At 45.9% G+C, this 15523-nt stretch overlaps 1 protein-coding gene across 2 annotated transcripts; it reads left to right on the top strand.

The window, feature by feature from the left end:
• Positions 1–614: 614 nt before the first annotated feature.
• MSRB2 (methionine sulfoxide reductase B2) lies at positions 615–15148 on the top strand. Of its 2 annotated transcripts, XM_031676441.2 has the most exons (6): positions 615–816; positions 4413–4513; positions 5991–6071; positions 7607–7683; positions 13098–13245; positions 14125–15148. In XM_031676441.2, exons 1-6 carry the CDS (start codon positions 699–701, stop codon positions 14227–14229), a joined length of 630 nt encoding a protein of 209 aa, XP_031532301.2. In that variant the 5' UTR covers positions 615–698; the 3' UTR covers positions 14230–15148. The 2 variants fall into 2 exon arrangements, with proteins under 2 accessions (XP_031532301.2, XP_015098726.3); XM_015243240.3 differs by lacking the exon at positions 5991–6071.
• Positions 15149–15523: the final 375 nt, after the last annotated feature.

The following is a 15523-nucleotide window of genomic DNA, read 5'->3' as shown; positions in this document are numbered from 1 at the left end:
CTTAATATGTAGGAGGTAGTGTATTGGGCTGTTTTAATTTGCAACTCTTTAATTATTAGGGAAGCCAAACATTTTCCCAAGCATTTGTTCACTATTTGTATTTTCCCTTGTGCAAACCATCTGCTCATATCCTTTAACCATCTGTCCAGTCAGACCTGAGTATCATCCACATAGATAACATTAATTTTCCTTGCATTCGTAATGGTAAATGGCTGTTGGTTATCACAGCGCTCTCCCTGTTGCTTTCCTATTTATTTTTTCCAACTTGGGACTGTGATGGTTAATTTTATGTGTCACTTTGACTGCGGCACCAGAGACCCAGGTAACTGGTCAAGCATCATCTGGGTGTACCTGAGGCTGTCTCTGGAAGGAATTAGCACTGGGGAACTCTGTAAAGCTGGTGGCCCTCCTCAGAATGGAAGGGGAAACGATCTGGAAAATATTCTGGTAGATTTAAAGTTACACTTGCTTTAGGACTAGCCATTCCGTCTGCAGGTACTTAACCTGAGAGAGGTGCAGCAGCGCAGAGGGAGGAGGAGCGGTGTGGCGGCGCGAGAGAGAAGAGGAGGTGCTCGGGAAGGAGGCGGGGTGGTGGTGGCGGGGGTGGAGGGGGGACGTGGGCAGGGCCTGCGGGCCTGCGCTCGGCGACGCCTGGGGACGCGCCGGACCGTGGGCTCCGCGGGGCCGCGCGCAGCACCATGGCGCGCCTCCTCCGTGCGCTCGGGCGCCTGCCTTTCCGAGCGGCGCCAGGGCGGGCGGTGCGGTGCCGAGCGGACAGCGGCGGCCTCCGCGCGAGAAGCGGGCCCGGGGACGCAGGTAGGACGCGGGCGTCGCAGGCCCCGCCGCCACCTCCCGGCTTTCGGTTTCGGTTTTCCTTCACTTGCTGGAACTCAGGGGCCCGAGTGGTGGTTCTGGATCTTTTTCTTCGGGGCGCCGCTGCTCGCTCACCTCCTCCCGACCGGGACAGCAGGGGCTTGGGCGGGGGTCACTGACGCCTGTGAGAATTGGTGGAAAGGTATATAGATCCTCTCCCCAAACGTGCTTTTTTTTTTTTTTTTTTTGGCATAAAATGTCAGGCTCAGGAGCGCCCAGGTGGAGGACCCCGGTGCTGGGTCAGCAGCCCGACCCCGCGCGTGCTCGTTTGTATCAGCCTTTGGTCTGTTAACACTGTCCCCCTCCTCGACTTGGGTCTTCCAGCGTCGGAGAAGCAGGCAGTTCAGACTTTGGATGCCTGCGGATTTTCTTCCTGCTCTGCTCTATTTCTCTGTGCGTTTGCAGGAGCCAGGGAAACATGTTGGGTAATAATCCATTCCGCCTTTAGCCTGATAACCATTGTTAGTCAGTGGATGTGAGACCCTCCAGGGAGAAGTGTATTTTCTGCAAAAATGCCTTTGGCTGACCTGTGGGATCGGGGCTCGTTTACATTCCATCCTTCAGCACGGAGTCACATTTGGAGAACTGCATCAACTGGCGCTGTATTTCAGATTTATTGCAGGGTAGTCTGGTGCCCCATGTTGATTGACTTTCTGGGCAACTGCCCAGCCAGCCCATCTCTGAATCCAATTGTTTGTCCATTGAAGACATTTAAAGATTCCTATTGCCGCTGAAAATGTATCCAGTCACTTGGAATTCCTTCTATCCTTTGAAGTTTTCAAAATGCAGTGTTAAATAAATAAAAGCACTGGCACTGGGGCGTGGACACTGATCCAATATGACTTGTGGCCATGGCCTTCAGACCGTGGTGTCTGTAGTCAGCCAGTCTGGTATTTGTCATGTGCCTACCCTGTGCCAGGCGTCGGCTTCCTGAGAACCACAGGTGTTGGAAACATCACAGTTGCGGGCTGGAGCCCTCTCATACCCCTGTTACAGGGTGGTGGTTTCAGTGGAAATTTGTCCTTCCGTTTGTATTGGGTGCTGTTGGAAACAGCCTAAGGAATTGCCCTGGAATCTAAAGTTCTTCAGCAACATTAAAATTTGGCCAGACACCAAAACATAATAGGACACCAACTCCTGGGAATAATTCAAGAGAGAACCAAGTTGTATGTGCAGAGATGTTTTTAACAGCACTGCTCTTAAGAACCAGAAACTGGCTATAACCCAAATGTCCATCAGTTAAGGAATGCTTAAGCAAACCATAAAAGTTCAATTCAACAAACTAGTAGGCATCTGTTAAAAATGATAGGTAATAGTTCTGTGGTTGAGGCAGCTTCAGTGTGGACAGTGTCACTCACTGGCCCTGTGTCTCTGGGCATATCTTGAACTTCGTAAGTTTACACCTGTTTGTTTTTTGTTTTTTTATTCTATAAAATAAGAATAATGATAATAGTAGGGTTGTTGTACAGAGTAAATGAAAAAAAGGAACTAAAAATGCTTTATTACAATATTGGCACTTAAGAAGCACACAGTAAACACGGGTTATAATTACATAAATAAATGGAAAGGATAAAAGCGTAGCTACGGTTAACCTGTGTTGTGGACTTGGGGAAGTTGGGGGCGGGGGGTAGGGGTGAGAAGATGTTGAAAGTGAAGGCGCACTTTTCTCCAGCACTGAGACGTCTGAGATGCACGAGGCATCTGGATTGACAAAGAGCAGAGTAGGAAGTGTCCCGGAGAAGACAATCTGTTGTCGCAGGAAACATTCTTTCTAGAGATACTCTGCTCGGAAACCATTCTGAGCATAAGGGTAAACAGTTCAGTCACTGTGGTGGGAGGGGAGACTAGTCTGCAGAGTAGAGTGGGCTGGGAATTCTTTCTATACCAGTTCCTAACAGGTTCTCTTAGTTTCAGCCAGTATTGAAACGAGGCTGGCTCGTGTGTGACACTTGGCAGTAGAGCAGCTTTGGCCAGAAAGGTTAGCAGAGGCAGAAGGAGGTAACCAGTGGGGGGGGTCATAGGACCAAGAGTGGGTTTCCTTAAAGGTGGGAAAATTGAAGTCCATCTCCTAGAACATATGCCTAGCGAGAAAGATAGCCTGTGCAAATCGCAGCACAGAGAGAGAGAGAGAGAGAGGACCCCAGTGGGCTTGGAGGTTCTCAACGCCTAGTCCCTGGTACAGCCGTGTATCTATCTAATGCCGGAGCAGCTGCGGGCAGACTTTTTGGTAGTGAAGACAGCGAGTGAATGCGGAGAATGACAGGCAGTTCCAAAAGGGCCAGCTCGAGGTGCAGAGGATGTGGCCTGAGGACAGAAAACACCTGCACACACACAAAAGGAGACCAACTCTGAATCCTGCTCTCTCCACGGGGGCCAAGGCTTGTCTCAGCCCTCAGTGGGACCTGCTTGTGTGTCCTGTGAACATGCACCTGCATTGCTTGCGGTAAAACTGTGCAAAGTTGACCCGTAATGTAATTTCCATTTGAACTTCTGTTGTTCCTAAGTAAGTCTGCTAGGGCTGCCGTGACAAAATACCAGCGGCTGGGGGGCTTAAACAGCGAACATTTATTTTCTCACTGCTCTGGAGGCTGACAGTCCCAGGTCAGAATGTCGGCAGGCTTGGTTTCTCCTTGGATCGCAGACGGCATTTGCTTTGTCCTCTTACATCCCGGTGTCTCTCTTTTCATGTAAGGACAACAGTCAGATGGGGTTAGGGCCCATCCTGATGGCATCATAGAAACATAATCACCTCTTTAAAGACACTGTCTCCAAACACCGCCATAGGGATGAGGGCCCCTCCCTGCCACCTCCACCCCGGTCAGTCACTCCGGCCTCTGTGCTGTCCATCAAACATGCCGGGTGTGCCCAGCCTGTCGCCCCTCGCCCCGGCAGCGCTCTCCTGGATACTCACACGCGGGGTTTGCTCATTTCCTTCAGATCTTTGCTGAAACGTCACCTACTCACGAAGGCCTTCCTTCACGACTCTGTTTTAAATTGTGTGTGTAATATACATAAATATCTATACACACACCCCTTCACACTCTCTAATCTTCTTTGTGATTTTGGGGAAAAAATAATCACCTAAAGTTTTATATTCTTTACTTAATTTACTTTACCTCGACTCCATAAGGGCAGTGATTCTTGTCTGTTTTCTTTACCTCTGTATCCCTAGCATCTAGAAGTGTCTGCAGTATAGTAGATGCTCTGTAGATGTGACCAGATGAATGAAGAGATGAATAGTTATTAAATACCAAGGCACTGTAATATTTACCAGGGGTACAGCTACCTCTTTGGCTTCTGTGGCTCAGCGGGACTGGAAAACTGGCTCTCTACTTGTTACTCATTTCTTCTTAAACTAATGAGTCAATTAAAGCTTTCTGAACATGAACTTTCTAGTCACTGAGAAGAAAGGGGTGGGAGGGAGGGGAAGGGGCGGCTTACTCTGCTGGGTGATACTGCACTTGAGGACAGAGGCTAAGGAAGAAGAGGTCATTGTGCCTTTTGGTTTAATTAACAAAAATTCCTATTTGACATTACAGGCTCCCTTACAAAGCGTGGGCCGACTCTCTCCAAGAGCGAGTGGCAGAAGAAGTTGACTCCCGAGCAGTTCCACGTCACAAGAGAAAAAGGGACGGAGCCAGTAAGCCACCCTGATGTACAGTTTCTGGGTCTATGTGTTGGAGTGGGAAGGACAGACTAGAATCTATCTCACTACAAACCCTAACTCGTCATCTGCTCTGCAAATCTGGTCCCCCAGGCTTCCCGCATTTTTCTCTGGGCATCAGTCTCCATCCAGCTGTACAACCAAAAACCTTCCTCTGGACAAACTTTCCTCCATCACCTCATCAATTCACTCTGCCTCCTAAACAGCCTTCCCATCCCTCTACGTCTCCCTGCAACCCCCACATCTACACTGGTCCAGGCTCCCACCATCTCTGGCTTGGGTGCAGGAGCTTCCAGCTGGTCTCCTCACAGCTGTTCTTGCCCCTCACTGCGCCGTTCTCTGCACAGCTGCCAAAGAAACCTTCTGAAATCTCAGATCTGACTACATCACCCTCTGCTCGAAATTCTTCCCTGGCTTCCTACCACTTTCAAGGTAAAGAGAAGAGTTTAAAACTGGCTAAGAAGGCCCTAAAGGCTCTGGCCCCTACCTCCCACCTGCATCCTCAAATTGGGTCACTTTTCCTCTTGACCTCTGCCCTTGGGCCACACTACCCTCCGTTCAGCTCTCAGACACCCTGGGCTCCCCTCTGCCTTAAAGCTCTTTCACCCTGAGTCCTCCCCGGCCCCCAGCCTCACTCAAATCTACCTTTCGGCTCTCGGCCCCCATCTCACACCCACTGGGAAGCCCTTCTCAACCCCTAACTGGGTTTGCTTTTACTTTCCCTCGTTAGCACTTGCCGTCATCAGTACATCCCTGCATAGAGCGTGGTGCCTGGCGATAGTAGGCGCTCAAAAAATAAGTGGTTGTGAATGTCGAGTGACTACAGGTCAGGAGGTGGACATGTGATTGAAACTGCATTCAGCAACTCGGCTTTCTTTCATTTCCTGAGAGACCAGCCCTCTGTGGTTCCTCATTATAATCCCATTTTCACAGTGTTGCGTTTCCCAGCAAGTAGTCTGTCTTAGGCCCAAACATGGCCTGAATTTAGCAGTCCCTGCCAAATTCTGGACGCTGTGCATGTGCTTATGGACTTATAATCATGGTCTCACCCTCAACTTCAGCACCGATGCTAAAGCCATTGGACAGGCCAGCAGATCCCAGTCGATTCTCATGAAATACTGGTATTTTTGAAAACTTCCTGAGGGTGGGATTTTAATAAAGGCTTCAGTGGGCAGGAGACCACATTAGCCATTGCGCAGATAGCACCCGGGAGCCACACGTGGTCCTCTGTGCGGTGGTGTGTATTCCCAGAGTAGTCTATGCCCGCCCTGTCGGAGGGGCAGGGCCAGGCAGGGTTCGGAGCTGGAGATGGCATCCTGGAGACGTGCCAGATGTTCAGCAGCATAAATGTGTCGGAGTCTCAAACAGATGGCATCATATACTCTGTTCGTTTGGCTGTTTTACAAAATGAGCGTCATCCATTATTTTAAGTGATGTTATAAACCCCTTTCAGCTGATCCGTCTCCACATTGAACTCTTCAGAATGTTGCAGAACTACGGCCTCAGTCAGCTCTGTGGGGCCAAGGAAAAAGAAGTAAGACATCTAAGCTTTCTCTTTGGTGACTTCAAGTCCAATTGCACATGGTTTCTTACTGGGCACCAGTAATTTGCTAGCCCTCTGCTAGGTACAGTGAAGGGGTTTACAGCCTGGTTGAGTGATAACTAAATGTCAAATAGCGATAGAAGGCAGGTTTTGTGCGCATCCTTCTTTTCATTCCAGGTCTGCCACCTGCAGGCTTCACTCTGCTCTGAGCTCTGGGAAGACTGACCATTCAAGGGGACAGGCCGTAAAAAGACCAGCTCACTACTGTTCGGGTGTCTGCAGCCAGTTTAGGGTTCTTAAAGAGGGAAAACATCCAGATGTGCCCTTGGTGGACACAATAGGTCAACTTGAAATTGTCCGTTATGCAGCTCCCTGAAAATGTGCTCTTAATCCTCCAACAGGGAGTTGGAATGTCTGACCTGTGGATCTGCTGAGGTGGGAGACCCAGAATGGGCTGAGAGGGCCGCTTCCTTCCCGAGTCAGCTCTGGGACTTGGTGACCCATCCTGTGTCTCAGTTTCTTTTCCATAAGTGGGGACAGTGGTTGTCACCGGACACCGCTGGTGGATCTTCACAGTTGGCTCGTGTGAGAGTTTCTTTTTCTTGAATTTTCTTTGACAGAGGAGATGACAAAAGGAATTGGACAAAAAATAGTCTTTTTTCCCCCCAATGAGGTCAGTTTACAAACTAACATTTTTTTTTTAAATATTAGATTTGGCTCACTCATTGCTTCAAGTCTCCTTGTGTCCCTCTTGGAACCTGCAAACTCTTTAAGCCACAATTAATATAGTAATTTCATCTGAGTAGTAACTTAGGCACTGGGAGAATCTAGCTCATTATTTGGCATTTATTAAGTATCCTAAACACCACGTGAAGCATACTAAGAGCACAACCCCAATCTCACTGGGCTTTGGTTTTTAATGTATCTCTATCCTGTCTTTAATGGGAGATTTCACAGTGTTTCAGACAGCAGACTTGATTTCTGTTGTACTAATAACTCTTAAAATGGAGACCGAGATCTTACACAGTCCAGAGGCCCATTCTCTTGTTTTTTTCACAGACTTTGATGTTTTATTTTTTTTAAGGTCTTTTGAAAAAAAATTTTTTTAATTGAAGTACCATCAGTTACAATGTGTCAATTTCTGGTGCACAGCACAGTGTCCTAGTCATGCATATACATACATGTATTCATTTTCATTTTTTTTTAATTAAAGGCTATTACAAGATATTGAACATAGTTTCCTGTGCTATGGATTTGATGTTCTTGGATGAAAGTTGCTATCTAAATACAAAGCATGATTAACGTCATAATTTGAATATTTGCTACCATGTAGGCCAGTTCGTAAACAAGCCTGCAGGCTGCTTCCCTGGGCACCTGGTAATGTTCCTTCTGGTAATATTTGCACTTTGTCAAATTAGTACAAAAATTCCTTTATTTGGGGACTTAATCTTGGATTTAGATCTACTGTATCATGTCCTGCCAGTGTTATGAGAAACCTGAACATGGTGGATCTAATTTACTTTCAGCCTTTCAGTGGAATCTACCTGAATAACAAGGAATCAGGGATGTATCACTGCGTGTGCTGTGACAGCCCACTCTTCAGGTGAGAGAAAGGATCGAGAGGTACTGAAAGAAAATAAACCTCTAACTTCTTACAGCTCTGTCTCTTTGCGGCCCTGGATAAATACATCCCCATGTTTTTAATTGCCTATCTCATTTGGCCTGGTTGCTATAAAAAAGGGCTATACATATAAAACTCTTGCCTGTCTTGATTATTTCTAGCATTTAGAGCAATTCACAAGACTTAGCCTATGTTCTTTCTTTCTGTATCTCCAAGAAATAACAAAAAAATAAAAATTGGTGGGCACCTTAGGATAAAGCTATTAGAATTTTTTTCTTGGGGAGGTATTTAAAGAAATCTGAACCATAATGGCATTTGCCTGGCCATGTGATTAAAACTGTATCTCTCCCAGGAAAAAATGGGTTTATAATTTAATTTAGGAAATGTAGAATTTTATGAGGATAGATTCGCCGCAGTGCTTGACAGCAGTGAATACCATGCCCTCTTCTGCATAGCTAAAAGTAAATTTAATTGTCCCTTGATTTCAAAGCCTCTTTTAAGTCAATCAGGGTCTGAAATCTCTCAACAAAGGCTTTTTTGTTTAGACATTCAGGAAACAGCCTTAAAAAAGTAGATTCGATGAAGAAAGGAAAACATCTTTGAAGTCCTATTTTTCAGAACTTCAAAGATGTTTTCCTTTCCTCCACATCAACCCTAAATTGGTTTAGAATAAAGTATAAATCAAGCCAGCTCTGTGAATCTTCCATTAGGCACTGCTTCATTTGGGTTTTGCGCAGACCCGGCTTCCCTGAGCTGCTGGCTGCTAATGTGGGCTGAATCTGGTAAGCCAGACCCCGCCTGCAAGGACGGTGAACGATTAAGATTGATTTTCCTTCATGCTCACGGAAGGACGGGGCTTTGCCCAGATTCACTTACTCTGTCAGTGGCTGGTGAGGGGACAGCTAAGGGGGCAGTCAGCCCAAGATGGCCTGGGGAACGCTAGGAGACGTAGGTTAAGTTTGACATCGTAAAGTGAGTGCACATTTCTGAGCCACTCGTTACTCTCTGACCTTTGGTTCTGTTAGAAGGGGAGAATTGGGATGTTGAGATGGCCAACCTGCTTTTAGCCAAAGAGCCACGTTGTGAAAGTATAAAGGACGGCCTTGTGACTATGTGGTAACCGGCCAGATGTTCTGTTTCTGTCTTTAGACTGCGAGAGCTAAAAATGCAAGATCGTTCATACAAGAGTGTGTTCCTGCCTCTTAAGTCTTTGGTATCCCAGTTTCTGCAGCTGTAAAGATGACATTTTCTTCCTACCCCGTTCCAGCCATCCCACCCCTCACCAAGCACACTCAGTCAGGGAATCACAGAACACTGGGGCAGGGAGGGGCCTGAGAAATCAGAGCAAAAAGCTTTGCCCAGTAAAACTTTCTGCAATGATGTTCTGTATCTACTTCTTCCACTATGGTAGCCACCAGTCACATGTGGCTGTTGAACACTCAAACTGAGGCTGGTGGGACTGAAAAACTGAATTTTTCATTTTATTTACGTTTAATTAATTTAAACTTAAAAGGCCACATGTGACCAGTAGCTACTGTATTAACACAATGCTAGTCCAAATCAGGGAAGTTGAATGACCATCTTCAGGTCACTGAGGTAGTAAAGTGGCCAAGATTAGCTAGAAAACCAGCCAATTCTCCAAAAGCCCTTTTTACCAAGTGGCCAGTTTACTGACCTGCCAACTTGCCAGCCTATTTGTTTCCTTTTAATCATTTAGTTTTAGTTGCTGTTTCCAAATAAGAATATATTCATAAGAATCTTTCTATGTTCCAGAATGTACTCTTAAAGATGCATTTGTTTATAGGAGAAACAGTGTAGTAGAGTGGTTACATCTATAGATGTACATCCTGGCTCCATTGCTGTGTGGCCTTGGGCAAGTTTCTTAACCTCTCTGTGCCTCAGTTTCCCCACCTATAAAATGAGGGTGATAGTTGTACTGAATTCATAAAGTTGTTGGAGGATTAAGTGAATTGTGAGTTAATACATGTGAAAGCACCAGAGCAATGCCTGACATGTGCCAAGCCCCCAGTTCACCTTAGCGGTGATATCTTCTTAGAGACAGATCCTTCTTAGGGCTGTATACGTGAATGTGTCTTTGATAATGAGGAACTCTTGAGAATCTCTTCTAATTAATGAGAATCTATGAATGAAGACTCTATTCCTGATGGTGCTTCCCATTCAGGAGGATAGACAGCCTTACATATTCTTGTTTGACCTCTCCTTTTCCCTCTCTCTCTGTCCCCAGTCTCCAGCCTCAGTAATGGAGAATAGGGGTAGAGAAGAAATAAACATTCCTTCAGATGCTTGTACAGAGTCAAAACAAGGTGACAAGTCAACCGAAATGAAATAGTTAAAGCATCAGGTGGATGAGGGACCACTGCCTCTTGGCCACTGGGCTCCTTGCTGCCTCACTCTGGACCAGCATGGTGCACGTCCTGGGGGAGCTGCTGACTCCAGTTGAGAGACTATTAATCCAGGGTGTCCAGGTCAAGAGCCCCCAGGAGATGTTATCACTCCCTTGGGCACTTCATACTGTCGCTTTGTTAACCTTGGAATTATGTGACTTTGCTCCCTTCCCTGCTTCCTCTATCCGCCTTCCTCCCGCAACCCAAGCACCAACTCTGGAAGCGTTTATTAAATTCTACTGTGGGATCACGTGTTTTGTGGTCATAAATCTTCTTAGACTAGAAGGAAACTGAGAGCCTGACGTTAGTTCCTTTTTTACAGAGCATCCTGACATCCACCCTCCATGTCAGTGACCAAGTGACACATTAACATTTTGTGTGCTTCCGCTCCTTCAAATTTTTATTTATTTGGGGGGGGTAGGTAATTAGGTTTATTTATTTATTTTTGGAGGAGGTACTTGGCATTGAACGCAGGACTTCATGCATGCTAAGCAGGCACTCTACCACTTGAGCTGTATTATATCGCCCCTCCTCCGCTCCTTCAAATTAATGGGAATTCCTCTACCATGTGGGTGGCCAGTTATCACCAAGTGCCTCTGCTCTTGGTTTGGGGGACATGGAATTTCCAGAAATGAAGACACAAATAAGGCAAATAAGCAGATAACAAAACTAAACAAAAGAAACACCTCTTCGAGTATATGAGTGAAGATGACCCAGAATGGTTTCAGTTTTTCAGCGGTGGGCCTTCCAATCTGCCAATCATTTCAGTATATATGTTGGAATTTCTAATTGGCCTTAATATTGAAGTTTCCACTCTTAAATTAAATATGATGGGCCTCTTATATTACCCAGTAAAATCTCCAGATTCTGTTAATTGCATCAGTAAAAGTTGTCTGTTGCCCATAAAATGTTTAAATGACTTTTTATTAGTCTTAGATTGATTCATTTAAAAAATTATTATATTTATAATTCTCCATCAACATTCCTTTAATGATCACTAGTTTACATATAATGTTGAGGATGGAAAAGCTATGGTTAAAAGATACTTAAAATGGTTTTCTCTGGACCACAGTGGCCTGGATGAATATTTTTGAACCCTTGGGAAAGAAAAGGAGTTGGAAAGAACCCAATATGAATGTGCAGATATTTCACATTGGGCCCAGGTGCTCAAATCTCATGGGTATATTATTAACAATAGTAATGATATTAAAAATAATTGCTGCTGACTTAGGTACCATGTGCCGGACACTATACTAAAAACACTAAAAATAGAGAGAATCTCAGTTTATCCTCTCAGCAACCCTGTGAGTTAACAAAGCCATTACCATTCAGAGGCATTATGAGATTAAACACCTTGCCAAAGTCACCTAGACATAATAGGCCGAGCCTGGATTCACACCCAGGTCTCTCAGAAGTCAACCGCAGAGTTCCATCTGTGGTTCTTAAAGAGTTCCTGGGATTTTTTAGGGACTCTTCGAGGTGCTCCCCCTTCTAAGTGCGTAACCACATTCTCTTCCGACACTTCAGTCAAAATGACACTGCAGCAGCTTGAATGCACAGGCACATATGAAGAGTTGGTTGTCTTTTTTTAAAGCTAGACATTAAAGAAATCTGCAAAATTATAAAACAATTATAAATCTTCTCGCTAAAGGTTTGTTTCAGTTTGGAGAATAAATAATCTGTTGTAAACATAGGTTATTTGTGTTAGCATGTAGTGGATTTATTATTTTTCAAAACAATTTAATGCATACATGTTTTAAAAACCCTCACTTGTAATTTCTAACTTGTTAAGTATTGATAGACATTACTCATGTAAACAGAAGCTCTCAGAGATTCTCAATAATTTTTTATTACAGAAGAGTCCTGAGACCAGGATGTTTGAGAATTGCCGTCTTACACTAGATGATTTCTGCTGAGGTTTCTGCTCTAAACTCAGCTTCCTTCTGTGCACATAGCCTAGGGATTTGATTATTTGCTACTTTTTCCCTCTCTTGACTCAGTTTTTTGGCTTTTTTGTTTTTTGTGTGTGGTGGTTTTTGTTTTTTTGTTTTTTGTTTTTTGGGTTTTCTTTGCAGAATTTCAGTTCACTTCCCGTCTGTCTTCCTCCAATAGAGAGAGCCATTTCCCTGCCATTTAAAATTTTTAAATCTGTTTTCCTAGTGCAACTGAAGGGAGCTCATCTTTCAGGACACGGAGACAGTGGGTCTTTGATGAGCAGACTTGCTGTTGCCTCCTCCCCCTCTTGCGGCTCCTCTGCTCCCGCCCCCAACCCTGGAACCCTCAGCATCGTTCATCCCTGTGGGGCTTCCCCAGGAAGGTCTCTGCGCTGCAGGGATGAGTCCGGGTGCCCAGGCTTATTTATTACCACGTGCTCCACGGCACAGCTCCTTAAACCCTCAGGACATCTCTGTAACATAGATATTATTATCCCCGAGTTACAGATGAGAAAACTGAGGCTTGGAGAGGTTAAGCAGCTTGTCCAGTTTCTCACACCCAAGAAGGCAGAGGCAGCTCTTGACTCTCGAAGGCAGGCAGGCTTGTGTTTAGACGACCCGAAGTCCCTACGGCTGGTGACGGCTGCTTTGTGCATTCTCGTGCTTCTCTGATGTGCAAAACTCACAATTCTCTCCTTCGACCACTGTTATTTCATTTTGATTTCCCCCTTTTCTACATTCAGAACGCATGGATTTGACCTATTCCCTGATATGCAGCAGTTCACAAAGCTTCTCATGTTTATAGTCCTTGTCAGACATCAAGAGGGGTGCCTTTAGCATCAGAGGAGCAAGAAACCTGACGTGACGAGACAGCATCTTTAATAGGGGAGATCAGTGGGCAGAATTCCTGGGGAGCCGGCCGTTCACGGAACTGGCCCTGGGATCGGGCAGAGGAGGAGAGAATTGGCTCCTGCTCGGGAGAAAGATGAGTTGGGGGCAGAAAATGCTCTTTGTACGTTGGTAACAGCAGCTGGAGTGTTGTGAATGTCTGGCACAGCTCTGAGAAGAAGTACTGCTCGGGCACTGGGTGGCCTTCATTCTCTGAGGCTCACGGGACGTCTGGCTCTGATGAGAGTAACACAGGGATCCTGAGACGCGTGGACACCTCGTTGGGACCAGCTCGCATGGAGGTTGTCTGCAAGCAGGTGATGTCTTTGTTTTGTTGTCCCCAATGCTGCCCCAAGTGCCACAGAGAGCTCTCTTGTTCTCGCACATCTGCTGTTAACACCCCAGGAGTGCTTCTGTCATGGAAGCACTTTGGGTTTCTCCCATCCTGCCACTCCCTCTCTCCCATCCTGCCACTCCCCCTCTCCCATCCTCTGAGCACTGCAGGTAACAGAAGGAGCCTTTCCTGGCTCTCGCCTCGCAGAGATAGGAGCAGAGCAAGGCTCTGAAGGAGTCAGTCTTTCATATTCTGCTGAGCAAGGACAGGCAGCATCTGTCCGCCCCCTCCCCACGCTGCAGAGCGTCCCAACAGGCAGAGCAATGCGGCAAGTGACATCAGTGCGTTGCTCCTCCCGTGAGCCTGGTAGGAGGGAGTGGCTTAAATCCTGGCAGCAGATTCATTTTGATATCCTCAGGTGCTCAAATGTTCTGATTTTGTAAGACACCAGAGGCAAGCAGATAAACACAGTTTAGTCTTGGCTTCAGTAAACAGCAATAATACCCTGGCTGAAGATTGTTGACTTCTTACCCAGGAATGGTGCTTCTTATGCATTACGTCCATTAGTCATCACAACAGCTCTATTATGTAGGTATAATTATCATCCCCATCTTGTAGGTGAGTAGATCAAGGCCTAAGTTAAATCACTTGCTCACATTCTCAGTGGTTAAGTAGAAAGCTGTTTACCACTACTGTGTTCTGCATCCTTTCATTTCTTAATCAAATTCAGATATGATAGACTTTTTCCCCCAACAGTGATGTCAAGGACTGGAGTGGGGCGGCCATGTGGGGTTCATCTGCCTGGTTTTCCATAAAGAGCCTTGTCCCAGCTCAGAGATGACGGAGTGTTCTCTCCTTACAGTGCGAAGCTCACCTTGGCCATGTGTTTCCTGATGGACCTGGGCCTGCTGGCCAGAGGTTTTGCATCAACAGCGTGGCACTCACGTTCAAACCAAGGAAGCGCTGACTGTCTCCAGTAGTCCCCTTCCCTTGCCACGCCCGCATTTGCAAACTCGCTTTGATTCAGTCAGAGGCTGTGCTAAATTGTACATCCAGAGGCTGGGTTGTACATCTAAGAAAGCTCAGTCTACCTTTGACCTTCCAACATGAAGGTCATCTCCTAAAACAGTTTGAACTTTTAATCTCTGCTCACAAAACTGATGAAAAGCAGGGCTCTACCTTTCAGAGTCTTTCTACCAGGGTTTTAGCAACCTGCCCCACACAGATCCCATATTCACCAAATGTGTTAAGAGGGAAACTAGCCATTTATTTAGGGGCCCCAAGTCTCTGTCAAATGTTCCTGCTCATTTCCGTGTCCCCTGACGGATGCCCTTTGTGGGTACAAACCCTAAATTCTCAGGCTTTTGGCAGAGTTCAGAATTGGCCAGAGACCCCAGGATAGAAGGGGTCTCTGGGGTTCTCCCCTCTCTGAAGTTGTGGTAGACAGAACAGTGGCTCCCCAAAGACGTCTGTATCCTTACCCCCAGACCTGTAAATACATGACTTTCATGGTAAAAAGGGTCTCTGAAGATGTGAGTGAGTTAAAGACCTTGATAGAGAGAGATGAACCTGGATTATCTGGATGGTCCATTCTAATCACATGAGTCCTTAGAAGTAGAGAACCTTTCCTGGCTGGGATCAGAAAGAGAGGTGATGAAGGAAGAAGGGTCAGAGATACTGCATTGCTGGCTTTGAAGGTGAAGGAAGAGGACCATGAGCCCAAGAATGCGAGTAGCTTCTAGGAGCTGGAAAAGGCACGGAAACAGACTCTGCCCTAGAACCTCAAGAAGGAACGCAGGCCTGCCGACATCTGTCCTACCCCAGGGAGACCCTTTCCCAGACTTCTGTGTCACTGTGAGATAATAAATGTGTGTTGTCTTAAGCCACCCAGTTTGTGACTGTTTGTTACAGCAGCAACAGAAAACTGATACAGGAGTCAGCCCCTGTAGCTCTCATTCCCTCAGAACCTTTCTGCCTTTAATTATTACTTAATAATTTATAAATGAATCAATTTAATAAATATGTATAAATTGATCATTTCTGTATGTTGCCTAGCCCTTCTGCTCGTTCTGGATAGGAGTGCTGATTTGCTGCTGGCTCACGGTCTTAGTCTCCAGAGCATTTTGACTTTGCCCTCACGAACATCCCTGTGAGGAAGACAAAGACAGTATGTTTCTTTCCTATTTTGTGTAAGACCGGAAGCTCAGGAGGGTTGGATGAATTATTCCAAATTAGATAATGCAGGGAAAGCCAAGTCAAGC

This window comes from Vicugna pacos, chromosome 35 (assembly GCF_048564905.1).
Source record: "Vicugna pacos chromosome 35, VicPac4, whole genome shotgun sequence".
Classification (NCBI taxonomy): domain Eukaryota; kingdom Metazoa; phylum Chordata; class Mammalia; order Artiodactyla; family Camelidae; genus Vicugna; species Vicugna pacos.
This window is presented reverse-complemented; position numbering and strand designations above follow the sequence as displayed.